The following is a 22,823-nucleotide window of genomic DNA, read 5'->3' on the forward strand; positions in this document are numbered from 1 at the left end:
CCTCCACACATTTGAATGGCCTTTTCCTGACAATCCTCTCCAGGCTACAGCCATCCCTGCTGCTTGTGCACCTTTTTCTTCCACACTTTTCCCTTCCACTTAACTTTCTATTAATGTGCTTTGATACAGCACTTTGAGAACATCCAACTTCTTTTGCAATTACCTTTTGAGGCTTTCCCTCCTTGTGGAGGGTGTCAATGATGGTTTTCTGCACAACTGTCAGGTCAGCAGTCTTCCCCATGATTGTGAATTCAACTGAACCAGACTGAGAGACCATTTAAAGGCTCAGGAACCCTTTGCAGGTGTTTAGCTGATTAGAGTGTGACACTTTGAGCCTACAATACTGAACCTTTTCACAATATTCTAATTTTCTGAGATCCTGAATTTGGGGTTTTCATAATCTGTAAGCCATAATCATCAAAATTATATCAAATAAAGGCTTGAAATATCTTACTTTGCTTGTAATGAGTCTATATAATATATTAGTTTCACCTTTTAAGTTGAATTACTGAAATTAATGAACTTTTGCACGATATTCTAATTTTTCGAGTTTCACCTGTATTGTTCTATCAGGAAGACTCGCAGACTTGAGTGAAATTTAAGATGACATTTATTTGATGAATATAAAACAGAAATGTAATGTCTCTCTTTGGTGTAGGCCCCGTCTGGCGGTCCGAAGAAGTTGTGCTTGGAACCTTCATATCCTGCCGAGATAGGAGGCAGGGGCGAGGAGCCTACCCCTGTGCAGGACAGGACTCAACTGGTGGTGGTGGGGTGGTGGAGGTTGCTGTGTTAGCACACTGAAACAGCAATGTGATAGATTGTGAGCAGACTTATAAAGCAATGGCTTACATGTGATTGGCTAGGAGTTACCTAGCTAATGGTGCAATGATGTACAGCTGCTAGTATTTCCGCTAGAACTACGCTGCGCTTCCATTTCTCAGCTGTCAAAAATAATCTCTACATTAAAGAGTAATTCCCCCTTAAATAAAACTGGGCATTTGTTTGGGCATCTGGCAGCTGTGTTGCAATTTTAATAACCAAAATATTCATATCAGTATCATCCTCATCCTTATCTTAACTTTCTGAATCGGTTTATTAGTATAATTTATATGGATAGGAAACCATCATAATATATGGAGTTTTTTGTGGTTTTTTTTTGTTTGTTTTTGTTTTTTTGCTGTTTTCCCCACTTTATTCCAAACTGGCAGCATTTAATGATGTTACTGGTCAAATCAAGAGGGATAAGAACAGCAGGATAAGAAAAAAGTAGAGGTAAAGATGGGCGCTTTGTCAAACTGAGAGCTGCCTCTGAGGTCTGGGTCAGAGCAATACAGTTTTGTCTCTCTTTCTCTTTCTCTTTCTCTCTCTCTCGCTCTCTGTCTCTCTCTCTCTCTCTCTTTCATGTATGGTGTTTTTTTTCTCACTTGTTTCCAGGATCACAATGACGAAGGCTTCAAATGATCAGAGGAACCTAAAGAAGACTGCCACAACGAAAAGCTAACCATCACCAACGCCTCCGCAGAGCCTTTCTATGTCTTTCTCGCTGTTTCTGTCTTACCTTAACAGTGCATCACTCCTTTATTCACTTGTGCATACCGACACGTGTGTACAGCCCAGCTCACAGAGTTCAACTGTCCTGCAGACCTTGAGTTAGCTCTGAGAGGTAAGCGCCATCTTACTCAGTATAAAAAAACAACATAGAACATTAAGAGTTAGCAAGTATAATTATATAACTATAACTATAATTGTCCTACAGACATGCCAACACACTGTTTTACAAGTACATGTATAATAGTTTTGCAAACAAAGTTGTATAAGATACGGACATGGCTGTGCTGGCACTCATCTTGTTTGCTTTTATGTTTTAGTTGTAAAGTGATGCAGATGTGTTTTGATTGTGCTTGAAAGTCATCTTTCTTTATTGCTACAGACCCATAGACTTACACAAAAAATTGCTTCAGCTGTAAACACACAAGCCAAATGGATCTGTGTGTATCACTAAAGAGTTCATGCATAGGCGCAAAGGCCTTGTTTTGGAAAACGATTGGAGGATTGAGGATATCTTTGAATCTTAATGTGACATCTTTTTGACAGTAATGTTCCTCACTTTCTCAATATTTGTTTCACACCTTCAAATTAAGCTTTGCTTGAGTTTAAGCCACAGTGTAATGTGCTAATATAGTTAACAGCTTTTTTCTACTTGTCAACGCTAATAATAGTTTGCTCCATGAGCATAATGAAATGGCTTCTGCAAAATTCCACAAATAACACTGACAAACTAGTTGATTTATTTTTTATAATATGTGAACTTGTGCATGTATGTGAATTCGTCCTCACAAGGAACGGAATTTGATCATCACACAGAGAATCCTGCGAGAATATGTTGTTTGAAAAGCTGTTCTCGGTCGAGTCTGTGTTCCATTACTACAAACAATCTATGATAAAAACAAATATGCTTTCTTATCTTTAGAAAATATGTTTTTCATATGTGTAACGATATGTCTTCACTCACCTTGTATATGTGATTGGAGTTTCATGAAGAATCTCCAATCTCCAACTCGGGTCAGATTTTCTCGAGTCACTAATACGTGTAAGGTTCTTCACTTTAAAACAAACAGCAATCAGTAAAGGTCTAATAATTGACAGTAGACTGAGCATGCTAATTATATTAGAAACCCAGGGATTTTATAATGTAGGTCTACAGTATAATTGACTGTACAATCCTTCAGATGCTTGCGTATGTTTTAGACCTTAAAAAGCAAGGTCGAATCGCTTGCCACTCTCTAGTTGTATTTTTTTATGATGATATCATTTTGCAAAAATGTTATTTTTGAAATCAGAGCTCACCTGAAATATACACAAATAATTCCATGCAGCCTCAGTTGCCCTGCTGCTAATGCATGCAATGCTGACTCGTGTAAATGTGTATAATAAATAAATGAGCACACTAAGTGACTAATCAGTGACTAATAGTGCAGACACAGGTAAAACGTTTCCACAAATCTTTAAAGAATCCTCATTCTTGCTGAGTTAGTTTCAGCTTTGTGCTTAATAACTGCAATGATTTCAGTTTTTATTCTGAGGCATAAATTAGCCTCAATATAGGCCTACTTAGGTAACGCTGCTGCCCAGAATGTTGGAGTGTCGAGACAAAACCTAGGCAAGAATGGACTTTTATGTCCAATATAATTTATGTTTTTATTCTACTTTCTAACGAGTGGTGAAACAGCCTTATTTAATCAGGTGCAAAACTGTACCTAAATCTTTCATCTTTCTCACTCATTTCTTGATTAATTAATGGGTGTTGCCCACCAACAATAAATAAGCATGATTATGTAAACAATGAAAGGTAAACAAAAAGTTTAGAAATGCATAGACAACAAATGTACAAGAAATGTAGATTTTTGCCTATTCTAGATTGCATTTATGAGAAGTATACCATGATATGTTCGGACATTCAAAGTAATGATGCAATATTCCTGAATTCCTGGAGAAATTTTTGAATTGACTTTTTACAATAAATTTATGTTGTACAACTGACTAATAGCAGAAAAACTGTTGAACAATCACAAAGGTGTAATTAGAGACTGAATTCCATTATATCCGTGATTAAACTGTTCTATAGCTGTAGCTATAGAGTATCTCCCTTTCATAAAGGGATGAGATCATATTAAAGTGGCTCAGTAAAATACATAAAGCTTTATTTAAGTTCAACAGCTCCTTTTTCCTTATTTTATATATATATATATATATATATATATATATATATATATATATATATATATATATATATATGATAATTTTCATATTTATATTTTGAGCGGGACCCATCAAGGAAACATATGGTATTTGTAAGAGGGTTCATACAAATGGCTAATTATTATTTTGTTCAACTTTTAATGTTTGACTTATCTAATTTGCATATAGCATATTTATTTAAATAGTATTTACAATGTTTACATTTTTTACCATGAACACTCAATAAATCAATCAATGTTTATTTATATAGCACATTTAAAAAGAGCTGCAAAATATATAATTAGACAACAATCAAGACATGTAATAACAATAAACAATAAACTTACAAAGATAAAAAGAAAAATGGTCAAGGAATGTTAAAAGCCAAGGAAAATAGATACGTTTTAAGTTTAGTTTTAAAAACCGAGATAGTTGAGGCAGTTCTAATATTTCCCTGAAGACTGTTCCATAGCTTAGGTCCAACAACAGCAAAGGCACGATCACCACTGTTCTTAAGATTAGACCTGGGAACACAAAACAATTCAGATTCACCAGATCTAAGAGATCTTGATGAAGTGTACGGGTGCAGTATGTCCGATAAGTAATGTGGCACCTGGTTATGGAGAGATTTAAATACAAACAATACAATTTTAAAATCAATTCTGAATTTAACAGGGAACCAGTGCAATGAAATCAAGTGTGATGTGCTCAAATTTGCATTTCCCCTTAAGGAGCCTAGCCGCAGCGTTTTGGACAAGCTGAAGGCTTGAAATAGGCGAATGAGGGGCACCAATGTAAACACATTTGAAACCTTAGAAGTTAGGTTAATTTAACACTTAAAAATACAGATTACAAAAAGGTTCCAAATGATGCCAGATGAGAACATGTGTTACGGTTCTTTAGAAAACCAACTATGTACTGGTACTTCAAAGAACTCCAGAGGGCTTCACTATTCTTCAACAGATGATACCTAGAACAAATATGTTTATTTGAAGAACCTATAAAGCAACATTTATTTTTTTTAAATCTTCAAAGAACCATAAAGCCAACTCAAGGAACCTAAACAGTAATAAATGGTTCTAAGAATGGGGTAAGATAAGATGAGAATAGGGATCTTTGCTGAACTTAAAATGCTGCAAACAAAGAACCCATAACAAACCTTTATTCTTCAGTGTGTAGACACCAAATAAGGGGTAATATGTAAGACACCTTATAAGAAGCCTTATATATATATATATATATATATATATATATATATATATATATATATATATATATATATATATATATATAATCTACAGATTATTCAAATTTGTATGACTATATATATATAGATTTAAATTTTTTACAAATACATTTTGTTATTTAGCAGACGCTTTTATCCAAAGTGACTTACAAGTGAGAAACAAGACAAGCAATTTGTCATACAAAAGTCTCTTTCAACAGATCCACGTCATTACTGCCATCCAATAACCAAACCAAAATTATTTTTGGTTTGGTTTCAAGAAAGCTTGGAGTTCAAAAGGCAATTTTGGAGTTAAAATACATTATGTTTCTTTGTGCTACTATGGGAAATGTATCTTTAATCTTATTTTTACAATACATCATATGAACACACAAAAAACAAAACAAAAGTATTGCAACACTTACGGATAGTAATAAATACATAAACGGAGGTCTATCAAAATACTAGAGTGGTGGCAGCCTTTTGTTCTGCAAAGAGGTGATTTTCCATTATAACTATATTCCTAAAATGAAAATGAAAAAATTACAAAAGGCCACCACTAAACTGTGTAAAGTTTAAAAACTAAAACACTTCCTGATAGTATGTGCTATTCTATACTGAAGAGGTCATAGGTACAGAGCAGGGCAAATCAGGATGGCCACATAAATCTGCAGTCATGTATTCCCAATATGAGTCTGCACTCATGTATTCCCATTTTATTCTCAGATTTACGCTTATGGTGACAAGTGGTCCCATCATTCTATTATAGGTTTAACAGTGTTTTGACACGGCAACCGACTCCTAGAATTCGATAGAAAATCCTTTTGAGTTGAGCGATTGATTTGCTTCTTGCATTAGCTGTTGTAAGTCAACTATTGTAAGTCTCTTTTGTAAGTCACTCTGGATAAAAGTGTCTGCCAAATGAATAAATGTAAACGTAAGTTTCACTGAACATTTAAATACGTGAGTTCTTACTCTTCTTTCTGCAAAACTGGCCTGTATCATCAGAACATTTTATTTGACATCAATCTACAGTAGTCTAATGAAGGTGAAGATTATACATTCATTGTAAGTCACTCATGTGAAACTTTAATTTATTTTGGGGGACTAGCTTGCATTTGACAAAAAGTACATTCATTTATCTGCGTAGCCTACAGAATTCACTCACTAGGATGTTTCACACCCAATACTTTTACTTGTTCAGTGCATTTTGTCTGTGACCTCAAACACTTTGCATGCACTTATGAACATTGTCAGATAGATAAGATAAATGGTTTGATAGCATGATAGTGATGGAGAGGAAAAAAAAGTCCAAACCACGTTGCTGCTTTCCCCCTCCTCTGTTGACTCTTTCACACATATGACAGAAAACTAGAAAACAGCCTCCACACTCCTCTTTCCCTCAGCTGTATCCTAGATTTTTATTCACTCCTTTTACTCTCTCCTTCACATGCTTGCCGCCTTCTCCAAAATTATCTGATGACATTTTTAGGGAATAATCATATTGATTTGAGGTAAAACGTTCATTTGTGGCATGTCGTTATTAGGGTATTTTTAGTGTCCAAATAAGTCTATAAGCAAAACCCTTGAACTCTTAGTTCTTGGGTATTACAACTTCTACTAGGTTAATTGAAAGGGGCAAAAGCTGGTAAGTAGGGCAGTGAGAGTGAAATATCTACATTTCTCAATGTATAGTCTTACACCTTTTTTCTTTCACCCACATTATGCTAATAGTGAGGTGACTTCTGCAGGTACATTCATACTGTACTTACCACTGAATTAACATCACCCTCATCAGCCAACTCTTACAAACCATAAAACCTATACGGGGGCCGTCCAGATTTGCCGTCTCTTAAAGTTTTATATCCAATTCAATATGCGTTGGGACGTGAGTGGGTAGAGCTGTAGTTTTTACCAGTCGTTCAAAATAAAACAATGATTATGTTCAAACGCTATTGCCGTTACAGACAGATTTGCAGTAAGTTAGCTTAAGAAAGGCAGAGAGAGTGAGAAAGAAAGAGAGAAGGGAGGGAAACACTATATGTGGGTGGAAAAATGGGTGAGGAGAAAAGGTATGGGTAAAGCTGCGGAAAACAATTTTTATATTGTGGGTATAAGAGGGATACACTTGCAGAAAGAGGCAGAGAGAGCGGAGGCGGGGTGTACGGAGGTTTCCCTTGTCCACTTCCTGTTCAGTCGTTGTTTCATGGTCAACTTCCTGTCACATGATCTTGAGCAACAACATAATCTCACTGACAAACACAGTTTGTCGTTTCACCCACACAAATGCATACACACATATACTCACAGATGGAATGCTCTGTAGAGAAGATTAGATACTTAAAATGCAACATAAAATTGTATTAACAATAGAAAAGTTCAAACACATAAATACAAAAGTACACAAACATGTTCTCACACTTACCGACACACACTTGACAGGAAGCTTTGCCTCTCACTTATGTCGTATACACTTACACGCACACCCACGCCTTACCTGCCTGTTTGACAACTCTTATGTTCTTTACACTCAAGTGACTAACCACAACAGATGCTAATCTGAAAAGAACACTCTGAGCCACATGCACAATAGGTCTCATAACCTGCCAACATTATTGAAGACAACACTCATAAACTGTGAATCTTTTGTGAATTGTTATAAGAGTTATAACTACAGTTACGTTGGATTAAGCATCTATTGTGCTTGCTCTCCTGTGTTTGTCAAACATGAGTGAGAAACATCATGGACCTAAAGAAGATATTGGTGATCTATGGGAGTCTGTGAGTATACAACTGATTGCTTTACTCTGTAATGTAGGACAACAGTTAAAAATAGATAGAGAAGGAAAGGGGTTTAAAGGATGGGAGGAGAGAAAGTGGGAGAGAGATACTGAAAGAGAGAGAGTGGGAGAGAGAGATAGAGGGAGATCCATGACTGTTTCCTCAGGATGTGGCTTTCGGTTCAGGGTTTTAAGGGAGGGGGTGACTCTATGACAACCGAAGAGTTACCTTTTGATCGGTGGCACCTGCAAAAGAAATATGTGTGAGAAAGTGTTGTTACGTTTATGTAAAATGTGTTTGTGTGTGCGCAAGCAAGAGAGAGACAGAGAGAGTGTCTGCTTCCACATGTGGCAGTACTTTAATTTAGTTAGCTGGAGACATGGGTAGTACACACCACACAATTCAGAGTGACAGGTCAATATGAAAAGATAGGATAAAAACTGAAACAACAGACTATGGAGAGAGTAAGAAAACGGTGAGAAGAACACTGGTAAGTAGAAACATTAGAAAAATTCTCGCGAAAGTCAGATTGTACTTCTTAGAGTGATGAAAGAGAGAAAGTATAGAACTAAACATAAACCGTAGAACAAACAAAGGCCATTGTGGTATTTTGCTGAAAGAAAATATCTAAAACCAGCCTGAACTGGTTTGCTAATCAAAACTGGTCTTTTGGCTGATTTTACAGGGGTTTAGGGCTCTTTTCAACTGGAAAACTTAGGTTGGTTTAACCTGGTTCTTTCCGCAGAGTTCTATCAGTTTCTGAATCACTTTATGTTTTCTTCACTGGAACATTGACGGATTCCTGTTTAAATTTGGTCTTAAAAATCAATTGTAACAGAGAGAAAGTTTTCTGAGGGTGAGAAACGTCTCTTACCATCTCATTTGTTTGTGTGGTTTGGTTCAAAGAGTATTAACATTCGTGAGGAAGAAAGGTTTTTTATGACTTTTTAATAACTTACTGTATCTTTCCACAGTTTTCAGATGCTTTGACTGTCCTGTAACCGCTGCAGTCTTGCTGGTCGAGGGTACTTCAGCCATTTGCAAAAGCCACCCAAACACAACACATGGCTGATCATACATCATCCCAGAACTCTGAGTCTCTCTCCTATGCTCCTATGTTCCGACCTGAGACAGAAGGTCAAAGGTCAAACCACAATTTTTACCAGCAAGGTTCAATGAGTGGGCTGAGCCAGTTTGAGGTCTCCAACCATCTGCCATGTGAAACCAGTGATGGCACCGGGAGCACTATGAATGGAATAGATCAGTCAGGGAATGCATCTTACTGGGGGAATATGTCCCCAGTCTCCTCTGTGGGACTGAACAGGAACAAGGCACAGTCTGGAGTGTATGAGAATGACTGGAGTTCTCACTGCCACCAGCAGGAGGCAACAGAGAGTTATGAAACAACAGAGCATCAGCAACAGAAACTGGATTCTTTCTCCGAGGCGTTTTACAATCGAAGCACCTCACGAGTGCTGGGTGGAGGAGATCAGAGTGGGTTCAGCACTCCTTCAAACAACTCTACTCCTCCTTCACATGCACTCCCCTTCCCTCTTGTTCTCAGCCCACCTCCAACGCCTCTGCCTCCCTCCACCTTTTCTCCTCCCAAACGACCTCAGCACTTCCTCTCTGGGCAGATCCTGAGCCAATCGCAGATGCTTACACCAACAGATGGGTCACTGCAGTTCTTTCCTTCTCTACCCTCCCCTTCCACTGGCAGGTTTAGTTACCCCATTTGGCTCCAGCTGCCAGTAGAAGGCAACGAGGGTGTTGACATAACCCAGCACCTTCCACAAGATTCTAGCCCTTCCCCAGGTTATTCAGACCATGCAGAACTCCATATGAGACAAATAAACTCGCCACCGAAAGGTTCAGGTAACGTCAAGTAATTTTTCAAAGCAGCACACATTTCAAACCAACAATGTAACAACTGTAATAGACCTATGTTGAAATTTTGTCTCAAGCAACAGAGCATCTTGCTTGTTTTGCTACTTTCCCACCTGTTAGAACCAGCATAGCTGGTCATCAGCCTATGTTGTGTTTTGGATGCTTGTTACAGCATGGTGCTGTGATCCAACAATGGTGTGCTGGCATTGGGCTTCTTAAAGGTGTGCACTCAGTAATTTCTGTGTTATGTTGCACTGACACCTCGCATGGTAGATGCAGCATCATGAAAGAGTAAATTACCAATGGCATCTAGTCGTATAATTTAAACATGGTGGCGCTCATGAATGTGAGCCTAGCGTGTACATTTTAAAAACTTAGGATGGCAGGGGAAGAGTTATTTATATTGCCCTGCTTGATTGGGAGATTCAGTAATATTCATCAGGAAAGCACTACCAGATAAGTCAGGAGAAACTATAACCCAACCCAACCCCTAAACCTAACCCTAACAAATCAGGTAATGAGTTTTCACCCTATGGAAGTAGATTAATGACTAGTGGTTGACCAATTTATCACCAAGGCCAATAAATCGATGCAATAGTTAAAAAATAAAGAATATCGGCAATTTATCTGCCTCTGCGATACATTGGTCGACCACATGATAAATGTTCCTGTTTGGCCATTTAGTTTCTCAAGCCACAAGGGAGCAGAGAATCACCTGCTTAGATGTGAAGGAGTTTTATTGTTACATGCCATTGTGTTACTGTACTTCAATAATAGATCAGTGTACAACAACTTCTTATTTAAACTGTCCCGTATATATCAGAACCACGACAGACGTATATGGGCTCATGATGTTTAAAGTGCCCACGTGTTTCATTCTCTCTCTCTCTCTCTCACTCTCTCTCTCCTTAACAGTTTCCTGTAAATTTTAACTCTCTTGTCTAATGATAAAAAGGCAAAAATCTTTAACATTTTCATCATATACCATCTGCAATAGGGGTGTATAAAAATTATTGTATCGTATTGTATCGTACAATACGAGGCTCACTATACAATACCATATGTATCGTACGATACATAAACACATTATAGTGTAACTAAAACCAAGAAGCAAAACACTAAGAGCTGCGAAACAATCTCCTCCATGGTGAGGGGGTGCTGGGAGCTCACAGAAAAAACAGAGCATTATATTTACATTATATAGGTAGATCAATGGCAAACACCAGGTGGATTGTAGTGTTACAGCTTGTCGAATTTGCCAAATAACGGTGTCATATCCCGGCACTTCAGTACATCGAACATGTCGTTTTATTTACGCCAACATCACCATGCAAATTAGTGGATTTGTGAGGCAGAAACACAGCAGCAGCATTTAACAGCCAGCCTATCCCAGACGACACAGAGCATACACTGAGCAAGGCACTCTCAAGTAACAAAAACAAGCTTATTGATAAATCTGACTATGTAAGAAGCCCAAGATTACATATGACTGATTATTATCTGGTTTTGACGTTGAAATATAAATGTGTATGAGCTCAACACTTGCGCACATGTTATAAGCAGGTAAAAACGCCAGTAAAAAGTGAAACAGGTGGAAGAGGCCAAAAAAAATGACTTGGACCGATCGGTTTTTGCTCAAGCCGCAAAATAATACTTGATTATGTACATATATCATAAAACCAGAGGTCAGGTTCCTCTCTAGTTTTTTTTTTCCACCACTATGGTGGTAGAAAAAACTATGTGTATTGTGAAAAGTGCTATAAAAATATAAATTATGAGTGTAGACAAACTACTTTTTCTCAAGAGAGAGTTTTTCTCATTACAGTCACATTTTGTTGCCAATGTCAGACACTGTTGTGTCATTTATGATTTAGAAGACATTTATGTTGAATCCTTGAATAAGTTTGAGTGAAACATTTGTGGGCGCTGTTTTATTTATTTTTTTAATCGTATTGTATCATATCGTGAGGCTTTGATTCGTATCGTATAGTGAAATTTGTGTATCGTTACATGCCTAGTCTGCAGATATGTGGATATCTCGTTTAAACAAATGTAATTCACAAACCTAACAAAACTTGCACAAATCCAGTGTTTTCTTCCTGTGGAGTGCTCATATATCTTACTTTGATCAGCCTGACCAAAACTTTGTTCCTCTGGCCCAAGAGTGTTGATGGTCAGCCGTGACACTCCAGTAGGCAATCTGGGCAGTGTCAACTGAAAGCTGTCAGGAGATTGCTGCTGGCTGGATCCACACAAGTGTGTGAGAACAACTTCAAAGTAAAAGTGCTTTACGTGCACTAAAAGTAAATGTCATATTCACTGTGCACTGTATGTACAATTAGTTTCATTTGGTCTTTTGTGAGAAAATGCGATTGCTAATCCGCATATGCCGTCCGTGGTTTCTGGACTACTGTGTGCACTGTTGTTATTTCTTTCTTCTTAATATATAAACAACTTCTTTATGTGCAAATAAATTACAAAAATGGTATGACTAAACCGAGACCAGGAGAAACTGCTATCTACCATTTGCTATCAACATGCAAATTCCTTTTTTTTTTTTCTTTATTTAAAGTTTTGTGTAAATATTTTTGTAAATATAGTCATAAATAAAATTGAATTCATTGTGTGATATATTGGCATTATATTGACCACCCTGCTCTCTTAGATACTTAAAAAGTATCTAAGAGCATCAGCATCATCCATTAAAAAAACATATCTGTCCCCAACAATTAATGAGACAAAAGAAAGCATGCTGTATATTGTAGTGCTTACATTTTTGGGGGCTGACATGGTTGTACTTTTAAGATCTGAATATTTAAACAAAACTTTTCACAAATAATTGCATAAAAATTAAATAACAAATATTCACGGACCAAAGTTACCTTTAAAGGGATAGTTCACCAAAAATGTTTTATTTGGTCATCAATTACTCATTCTCGTGTCATTTCCAACCTGTATGACCAGCATAAAAAGTATTTTCAGCAAGATTTTCACTGGACGTTTTTGTTGGAGTCAGATAAAGATGCTCTATTGTCATTGTATACAATACAAAGTAATTTATTTTGGCAAGTCTCATAGATAAAACAACAGTAGTACAACTGTATTACACACAGTAAAAATGCAAGCACCAGTTGAAACAAGTGAATAAAGATAAACTATAATAAGTACAAAAACAAAATTTATTCACAAAAGTGAGAGGTATAGTATATATGTATATTGCACATGGATCATTGATACAATGAGGTCGATAGATATATTGGTATGACAAATTGTCTGGGGTGCATATTCATTTAATTAAAATGACAATTAATGAAATGAGTGCTTTACTTGCTTAGATTGTACACTGCAGATGTCCCTCAGCTCTGCACTGGCTCAGCATCATCATCCACAGACCTGTGTACAGCTCCAGCTGGGTCATGAGCCTGGGACATCTGAAGATCACATGACATGGCATCAGGTTTGTTAACTGTACATTCAGACATGATTTATTTCTGTCTTTACCAGTGTCGGCCTTGTCAAGACTCAAACTTCTTAAATTGATGCACCAATTGCTTCAACATTATGGCAGTTGTGCAGTTAAAGGGATATTGTACTTCACCCAGAAATGTAAATATTGTCATTATATTTATTATACTCACCCTCATGTGGTTCCAAACCATTATGAATTTCTTCAATGGAACACATGACGAGATGTTAGAAGGAAAGTAAGCCTCAGTAACTATTCTCTTTCACTGAATCTTTGTCCATACATTAAAAGAGAATGGTGACTTAGGCTGACCGTCCTTAACATTCTGCCTAACATCTCCCTTTGTGTTTAATAGAATAAAGTGTCATATGGCTTTGGAACAAAATGAAGGCAAGAAAATGATGACAGAATTGTAATATTTGAGTAAACTACCCCATATAAATCTGGTTTGGCTACCATTAGTTCTACAACCACTTGTTTATTTCACTCTTACTCATAAAATCTTTTTTATCTTGGCAGTTGGGGCAATTATCCCATTCATTTGGACCTCTTCACCAGTCCAGCATCAATGGGCAGGAATCAGTGCCAGGAGAAGGGTCAAGATTCACTTGCAGGCTTAACTTCAGTCCTGGATCCTTGGATAAACCTCTGGGGTCTTTCAGTACACAGGCATGTGACCATATGGGGCTCTGTGCCTCAGTGTCTCCATTAAACGTCAATGTAAATGCCAACTGTTTTGATTATCTAACATTGTGCTGCCCTTGGAATACAGCCATCTATACAAAGCAACACACATAATACAATCCATGCTGAGAAGTGATGTGACGCCCACACATATCAACCTGCACTGATGCGATCAGGAAATTTGTTAAATTTCAGTCACTATTTACTGATGTTGGGATGCCTTAACAGAGGCCAAATCAGAGACACTGGTCTTCACAGGCACTACGTCACATCTTCCACCGTCTGTTTACTCCATATGAGACACAGTTCTCCCACCAAATGGCAGCAATGGAATAGAGCAACAGATTCATTTTTAAAAGTTGAGCTAATACCGCTCTTAAAACGTGGCACACATCCAAAGAAATGCATCAAAATGGTCAAAGACATTCATCTAGTGCATGCAGGGGTGAAAATTTCATCAAAATGTTGGGGGGACAACAAACATAACAATTCTCAAGAGCAATTTTTGAAGGGGACACCAAGGTTTTTTTTGTTGTTGCCCCGTTTGCATTTGTATTATTTTATTTCTTAAACAATTATTTTAAGAATATATCATTATATTATTTACAATACACATATTTTAATGATATTTTAGGGGGGACAACCCTCAGATGGGGGGGGGAGAACTTGTTAGTGGTCAAATGAGTTAGTCTATGTAAAATGTTTATGTGAAAAAAAAAGGTTGAAAAATATTCCAGGTGGTGTAGAGGAATAGTAGACCCATCTGTCTTGTTCTCTTCACCTTTCTGACTGAAGGACAGTGGGGGGATCAAGGGTGTGATGATGTCAAATGAGGCATTGATATCTTGCTGTTGAGGCAATCATGTGCTGAAGTATTCATCCATGTGACATCACAATGTAGAGAAAATCCAAATTAGTCATTTTTGCAGCTTGGTTTAAATAAATGCTCTTTTTGTATTGAGGAGGAAGTTTTGAGTTCTGAAACTTGTGCAAGTTTTTATAGTACAATGAACTCTTACATGTCAAAAGATCAAGGAATATTTTATTCCTCATGTCATGACAACTTTAAAATTAACAATTATTTACAAGTGTTATGGGATAAAACTACAATCCTTTATGTCAACTGTTACGCTGTGGTTGGCACTGCAGCATAAATTTTAAATTACAGTACTCATTCTATACATTTTCAAATGTAACTGCTTTAACAGATACTAACTTTTTTTTTTTTTCACATAAATTCAACTTTATTATTTGTTTCCCCTCACCTAGAACATTCCTAAAGCCGTATACACTGGAGTCCCTTTCAACAGTGTGATCCAGTTGGGTAGGGAGCTCATTGAGAACTGGGAAGGAACTATGTCTCACTATACGCCACCCCCAGTGCTGAACCCCACCCGCAGTGGCACAGGACTCTTCTGCAACCTTCTGTCTCCACTAGCAGTGGAAAACAGAGCACAGTGGACTGAAGAGAGGAAAGATGATTGCTCCAATGGGTGAGCATTAAGAACTATTTTTGAATAGACTACCAATACATGTGCATAATTTTGGAGCTTCTCAACACAGTGAAACTTAATAGGAAGAGAACCAACAACCCTACAATATTCTAAAACAAAATGTCAGGCCTTACACATAACACACATCCAATACATTGCAACCAAATAAACTGTTCATCTTAAGCACAACTGTTAACACTCCATAAACCAGGGGCTAAAACGATTCAAGGAGCGGAAATGAAAACCGAGCTGAACGTAACCGAAAACAGGAACAAAATGATTTTCAGTTGTTCTGGAGTTAATATTTTTAAATGCTGGTAACCGGTTATTACTGGTTAATTGTGTTCCAATAATTTTTTCATGGAACCAAACACCAAAGGGTTTATCGTAGTACATTTTTGGAACTTCATGTTGCCCAAAAAAATTAAACACAGGTTTTCATCCTGAAGGAAACTGCTGCATCACACATTTGTTTGCCTAATTGCCCATTGTGGATTACACATTCTCTGAATGAAGACCTTTTAATCAAATATATATAATTATTACACACACGTTCACAGTTAATCCAGATACAAGGAAAATATTATTAGAGGTAAAAATTACTTTTCTCATCTCAGTTGTTTACAAGTCTTCACCTAATTATTGTTAGATATGATCAGTGTTGGGGAGTAACGGAATACATGTAACGGATTACGTATTTACAATATTAAATATAAGTAACTGTAGTTTAGAATTTTCCACTACAGTTAGAATTTAAATCATTAGTATTTAGAATAGTTACATTCAAAAGTATATTGACTACTGAAAATATTACATTGCATTTTATTGTAATTTGTTTCATTTAATATTTAGTCTTTTCAGATGTAATACATTTATACGTATAAATAATGTGATCTAAATTGCATTTGAACAGCAGTGAAACTTTCTTATAATGCGTTACATTCATACGAGTAGACAGAGAAGTAAGTTTGAAATAAGTTTGGAGCAGAAGAAATAGAAATAAACCTTGTGTAAATTGTCAGCTTTACACTAAGCTAAAATGCTATTTCTTGCCATTTTGCATGCACATGTTACCAGATCATATTTTTTTAATCAAGAACATTCACGTTGGATCATAATTTGTTTTTCTGGTAAGACCTTTGATATTAGGACAAAAATCGTTTTCATGATAATAATTTTTGTATTGTTTTCCTGTAAAAATATCTAAAAATCCTTAAAATAAGATCAATTAGATTAATCTTGTTTCAGAAACAACACTGCATAAAATATTTAGGTTTTTCAGAGAATGTATTTTAACATGTGTATTTTGTCTTACTGTACTGGCAGATTTTTTACAGTCAAAACAAGTGACAAAAATCGACCAGTGCTGAAGAAGTAATCCAAAGTATTTAGATTACATTACTGACCTTGAGTAATCTCACGGAATACGTTACAAATTACATTTTACAGCATGTATTCTGTAATCTGTAGTGGAATACATTTAAAAAGTAACCCTCCCAACCCTGGATATTATGCATTAATACAGATAGTATGCTGCCAGGTTTGACAGAAGCAGATCTGTAAATAAAATATGTATTTATGAATTTAAAGCCGATAAATCTACCAGGAAAAAACGAACATATTTACGCTTAATTTGGTGAGGCAATTGGCTTAATTTGGGCTTGTTTTTCCAGACCATTGCATGTTTTTCCTGCAGGATCAGGCAACACTGCAACTGGTATTTCACCCACCCATTAGCGCAGAGTACTGTCATTTTAAAAGAACATTATTAACAGTTCTTTTATTTTGTTCTAACCAGTAACCTTTTGGAAAGGAGGCTGTGGAACTTTTGATCTAGAACGAAAAAATACCTGTTTTTGCTCGGAATGAACCGAAATGAAAGCATTTGGTTTTTAGTCCCTGCCATAAATATCAAATAGTCCTGACATGTGAATACATGTGTATCAGTAAATTGTAAGTCACAGAGTTGCAAGCTTGTAGATTTTTTTTCTCTCCCACAAACACAACACAACAAATTGGTTTTGAAAAAAAAAATGGTCAGAAAATATTCTACAAGTGTGCAACTCTGGTTGGATGAATTCACATACTGATTTGCGGATGAGCAAAATTTGTCCGTGACTTCACATTTTTTGAGGCGGGTGTGTGTGAATGTGTTTTGCACCATATTTACTGCAACAACTGTAGCAAAAATGTGAGCGTATGAGTTTCTTAATTTATGATTCGTAGAAAAGGATTTGTGCACCTGCAATGAAGAATTTGAGAAGGTGTAATTGTTGTGTTGTGTTTGTGGGAGAGAAAAAAAATCTACAAGCTTGCAACTCTTAAAATACATTTCCCTGTGATTTCAAATTTACTGATACACATGTGTGGCTAATCTCTACAACTACAAATAATTTGATTTGCACCAAAATTATCTTCATATGAGAACGCGTCCATGATGTTTGTGCTCAAAACAACAAGAGGCAGCAGCTGAGTGAATCCGAATGGTTTCTCTTCAGATTTGGAATCGGACACCACGTCTTTTAAAAGTGGTCTGTGATATGTATCAGAGTCAAAGACATCTGTGTAGTGCATGTTTAAATACAAAAATTATTCAAAATAGTCCAGATGGGTCCCCTTTGGTGTTCAGAAATCGTGAGGCCTGTCTGTCCTACTCCCTTTGTTTCCAAACTGAAGCACCAGTGGGCAGGGCCAAAGATGTGAAAATGTAAAGTAGGCATTGATGTTTTTTTGCTGTACAGGCGTTCATGAATAAATGTGCCCCTAGTGACATAGGGAAGTTGCGGAATTAAAGGAGGCATTTTTGCAGCTTGGCTTCAATAAATGCTTTTATTGCATTAGGGATTAAGTTTTGAGTTCTGGAATATACAGTATGTTTTTATAGTAGAAAGACCTCTTATATGTCAAAATATCAAGGGAAGTTTAATTACTCATGAACCCTTTAAAGAGCCCATACTGTTTAATAAACACATTATTTTTCTCATAATGTACATTGTTGCAGCACCTCTTTTCACCCTCTGTCTGAAACGCTCTGGTTTAGCTCCTGTCTCTTTAACCCTCTGGGGTCTGATGGTGTTTTGGGCCCTGGAGAAGTTTTGACATGCCTTGACATTTGTGCTTTTTTCAGTTGCTTAAAAACATATTAATGGCTAAAGTCTGATAACACTGTATTTAGCACAAACTGGGCTACAATAATATGTGAGCAACATGTACCTGTATGTACAGGTTTGTATTTTTGAGAAAATAACGTTTATGCATGTTTTTTGAAAAAACGAAAATTTTAAGTCACTGAAATAAGGCCATATAACACATACTCAACATTTGTCCACAAGACTTTTGAGAACTGGATCTTGTAGCCTAGAGTTTTTGTTTTGTGTGACAATTTTAGTGCTGAATGGTAATATGCGAGGAGGCGTGAACTATCATGAATATTGATGAGATTCACACCTGAGGACACAAAGACCACTCCTCTGGGCCTATCAATGAGGAATGTGACAAAGAGAATGAATGTGTATGAATGGCGCACTCTGCTGGTGGGTGGGATCACATTAGAGATAATGAAGCTGTGCCAGGAAAACCGTACATCGCTTTGTTTCATACAGATTACATTGCAGGAGAATATTTGTTTTAAATTTGAATTGTTTTATTTAAAAGTAGACATTTTAAGCTTTCTTTAGACATATGTTTCATGTTTGTGTGAGAAGAATTAGCGGAGTTTAAGTTAATTTTAGTGACGTGTTTCTGAAATATGATCGTGAACACAGAGACTGCTGAAAGCTCACCCTTTTTATTTTATTTATTTAAAAAAAACACAAGGATTTGATGTTAATATGAGTGTACACAAAAAAAGAAGACCCTCAATAGTTTATAATCATGTATTGATTGTATTTATATGACCATAAATGACGGAGTATTTTAAGTCTATGTTACTGCTATGTGAAAAAAAACAGCAAAACGCGCCGGCGCGTTTGCCGACCCCAGAGGGTTAAAGCCCCCCTTTCCGAAAAGCTCACTCTACTCTGATTGGTCAGCTGGCCCAGTCTGTTGTGATTGGTCAACCGCTTAGAGCATGTGTCGGAAATGTAACGCCTCTTACCATAACCGAAGTAGCCCTTAGATTATGCAAATCTGTGACATAGCTAAGTCACGGAAGTAATGGCTGGACTGTAAACCAGGCATTTCAGGCAGTTCAGGAGCAGTGTTTTCTATTGGAGAGAAACTCCCATTGGCATGGACTTTGTAACTTTGCAGACCTTTTACATGCACAAACAGCTATATTACATACTAAAGGAAAGGTCAAATCCAAAAAAGCATAATAGGGCCTCTTTAAAAATTGCTCTGTTGATCTTGAGCAACCCATCCAGCTTAACACAACAACACTGATTTAACCAATGGCATTAGTTTGGTGCGTGGAAAACGAGTTTGTAAATGTATTTTTGCAATTCCGTTTGGTGGCCCTACTGGTGCAGAAATTGCACACTTCAACTTTTACATTTATTTGACCACAATAATTATATGTAAAAGAAGCTACATTTCCTGGGGAGTCTGTCTGTCTGTGTGTGTCTGTGTGTGTGTGTGTGTGTGTGTGTGTGTGTGTGTGTGTGTGTGTGTGTGTGTGTGTGTGTGTGTGTGTGTGTGTGTGTGTGTGTGTGTGTGTGTGTGTGTGTGTGTGTGTGTGTGTGTGTGTGTGTGTGTGTGTGTGTGTGTGTGTGTGTGTGTGTGGATTGGTTGGTCGAGTTGAATCTCCCTCACATAAAACAAATTATTGATGTTTAATGAGACTAATGATTTCAAGTTTATCCTTGTCCCATTTACACCCAAGGTGTATAAATATAGGCCCAGAGTTTCAAGCTGAGCTGCCTGATCTGATGAAAGGAGGAGAGCATAGGGTGTGGCCAGAAGAATCATTCAGGGAGGAGATGTTATGGAAACCTTGGGTGGAATTGGAGGAGAATGACACACTTTTAGAGCATGGTAATGACACATTTCAATAAATTACCATCTAACTAGTAGATCATATAGTATATAATTATTGGATGCCTTTTTCCAAATACATTAATCAGTGTGATTTCTAATGATCCACTATCCTCCAGTGGAGAATCTTCTAGACCTGAGTGCTTCCAGTGTTCTACCAGGAGGAGGTGCCAATTTGGAGCTTGCTCTTCACAGCCTCTCTCGTTGCCAGGGAAACATTCTGGTAAGCACTCTGTTCCTTAAGAGTCAGTGTTTATAGATGTAGGTTGAGGAAATGTATCTAATTATATTTATTAATATCTCTTTATTGGCTTTGTTTACAAATAGATTTTAAATATGCCACAAATTATTCACAATAATCATTTTGTTTTTCTCTTGCTACCCATCTCTACAAATCCCATGTAACAGGCAGCACTGGAGATGCTGTTGTTTTCAAACTCTGTTCCATCAGAAGACTACCACTACTCTGGTTAAAATAATAATAATAATTCTCTCAAACCTTTACAGTCAGCCTATTATAAAATTAGACTAATCCACTGTTACTTTCCCTGTAGGCACTGATATGTGGTCTTTGAGTGAACAAAGACTGTTCCATAAAGCATTTACAATCTATGGAAAAGATTTCTCCTTCATTCACAAAATGGTAATATATTAAATATTTTGTAACCCTTAAATCATTCAGTATTGCATATTACAGCATCCATAATTCAACATCTTTCTGCATGCGTGTTAGGTGAGGACAAAGCAGGTGTCACAGTGTGTAGAATTCTACTACAACTCCCTGAGACTTTCAAAAAAGCAAAGGAAGCAGAGTGAGAGAGAAAAGGAAAGTTTGAAGGAAGAGAGAAATTTAGCAGCCATCAGTCAGGTAAAACATGGCATAAATCACTACTGATCACAACAACTCATGTAAATCCAAGGATCAGGCCTGAATCATCTAAATTTTAGCCAATACTGTCAGTGCTGAACCTTTGCCACACATTAATTTTTAAGTCACTTTAAAAATCTAACTCATTCACAGGTTTCTCCAGCTCCAAATATGTTGGTTAACCAAGCCAGTATTGAGAGACTGATGCATACCCAACCACTTCCCACAAGCTTCCCCTGTAAACAGTGTGGAAAGTATGTATGGACAAATGTTCCCTATGGTACTCTAGGGCTTCCTAACATGTCTGTTGAAATGTAAACACCAAGGCTTTCTGTGAACATATTATGTTGGTGTTCAATCATACACCATATTTAACCCAGTAAATTGTACTTGCAGGATGTTTTACAAGATCAAAAGCAGAAACGCCCACATGAAGATCCATCGGCAACAGCAAGAGGACTGGAGAGAAAAACTGCACATACACCCAAACCAGCACCACAATCTTAATCCCACCAGAGCACTGGCTCATCCGAACCAGCAAATACTAGCCCAGACCCACCATCAGAACCACATCCTGTCCCAAAGTCTTATTCAGAATCTGGTCCAGTCACAGGCCCAGTTGGCTTGTCTTCAAAGCACACAGACTCAGAGTACATGCCCAAGCAGTAGTACCAGTTGCATGAATCCCACACAAAATCCACAGATTGTGCCAAAAGCACCACCCTTACCACTTTACACTGGACATCAGCAGACATGGGGCTCCCTGCACAGTGTAGAGACAGGAGGCCTGTTCTATAACTGAGGCTGAACTCTGATAAATGGGCTCCAAACTCCACTCATGGAAAAATCCATCGGCAAATGTCCAATAACTGATCTTCTAGTCTAAATCTGACTTGTATATTATTTGTTTGAAGTCTTCAAATACAGTACCAAATATAATTAAAATATTAAAGGTTTTTCCATTACTGCAGACAAAATCATTTAAAAGATAGAGCTCAATGTCACAAACCATTATATGAAATAACCATGAAAAAATCTATCTATCTAACCATAGATAGATAGATAGATAGATAGATTTTTTTTTTAAATCATTCATTTTTGCCATGTCAGCACAATAACTATGTCACTCAAAACATTCTTCAAGTCATTACCCTTACTTGAATTTGAGAAAGTATTTACAAGCAATTGAATTCTGTTAATTTAAAGTAGTTTTCCTTGAACCAACATCATTTAGTTAAATTAGGTCAAATCAATGTACTACAGTAGTCTTAACTCAACTTTATTAGGTTAGTCAAACTCAATATAAAGTTTACATAATTTAATTCTGTTCCAACTTAATTCTATGAAACTGATAGCAACTACTTATCGAGCAAAGCAGCACTGAAACATCATTTGAATATGAAAGTCCATCTTCAACCTAAACACAAGCACTATGCTTCACAATGGTAACCCCAAAAACTCGAGCCAAAGTGACACACATTTTAAATAACAATATAACAGAACATTAAACACTAATAAATCTCCTAATTTCATTTTGCTAAAAAACAAATAATAATAATAATAATTTCAACCTTTATTCACCCAGTCTAGACCCATGCAAAGCATGATGGAAAATGAAAGTTCCCTGCCCAGTTTGAATGCTACAAAAGTATTGTAGTCCCAACTCAAATGGATTAAGTACATTTACATTCAAATATAATTGGA

At 36.8% G+C, this 22,823-nt stretch overlaps 1 protein-coding gene across 3 annotated transcripts; it reads left to right on the forward strand.

Moving 5' to 3' along the window:
- Window positions 1–1,441: 1,441 nt before the first annotated feature.
- On the forward strand, window positions 1,442–22,066 carry LOC127662478 (uncharacterized). Of its 3 annotated transcripts, none has more exons than XM_052153678.1 (12): window positions 1,442–1,666; window positions 8,722–9,622; window positions 12,970–13,091; window positions 13,620–13,769; window positions 15,054–15,277; window positions 20,100–20,251; window positions 20,371–20,474; window positions 20,660–20,720; window positions 20,806–20,894; window positions 20,985–21,119; window positions 21,273–21,373; window positions 21,516–22,066. In XM_052153678.1, exons 2-12 carry the CDS (start codon window positions 8,812–8,814, stop codon window positions 21,919–21,921), a joined length of 2,355 nt encoding a protein of 784 aa, XP_052009638.1. In that variant the 5' UTR covers window positions 1,442–1,666; window positions 8,722–8,811; the 3' UTR covers window positions 21,922–22,066. The 3 variants fall into 3 exon arrangements, with proteins under 3 accessions (XP_052009638.1, XP_052009630.1, XP_052009647.1); XM_052153670.1 differs by lacking the exon at window positions 1,442–1,666 and adding an exon at window positions 7,593–7,747; XM_052153687.1 differs by lacking the exon at window positions 1,442–1,666 and adding an exon at window positions 8,121–8,237.
- Window positions 22,067–22,823: the final 757 nt, after the last annotated feature.

The sequence above is a fragment of the Xyrauchen texanus genome, chromosome 2 (genome assembly GCF_025860055.1).
Source record: "Xyrauchen texanus isolate HMW12.3.18 chromosome 2, RBS_HiC_50CHRs, whole genome shotgun sequence".
Classification (NCBI taxonomy): Eukaryota; Metazoa; Chordata; class Actinopteri; order Cypriniformes; family Catostomidae; genus Xyrauchen; species Xyrauchen texanus.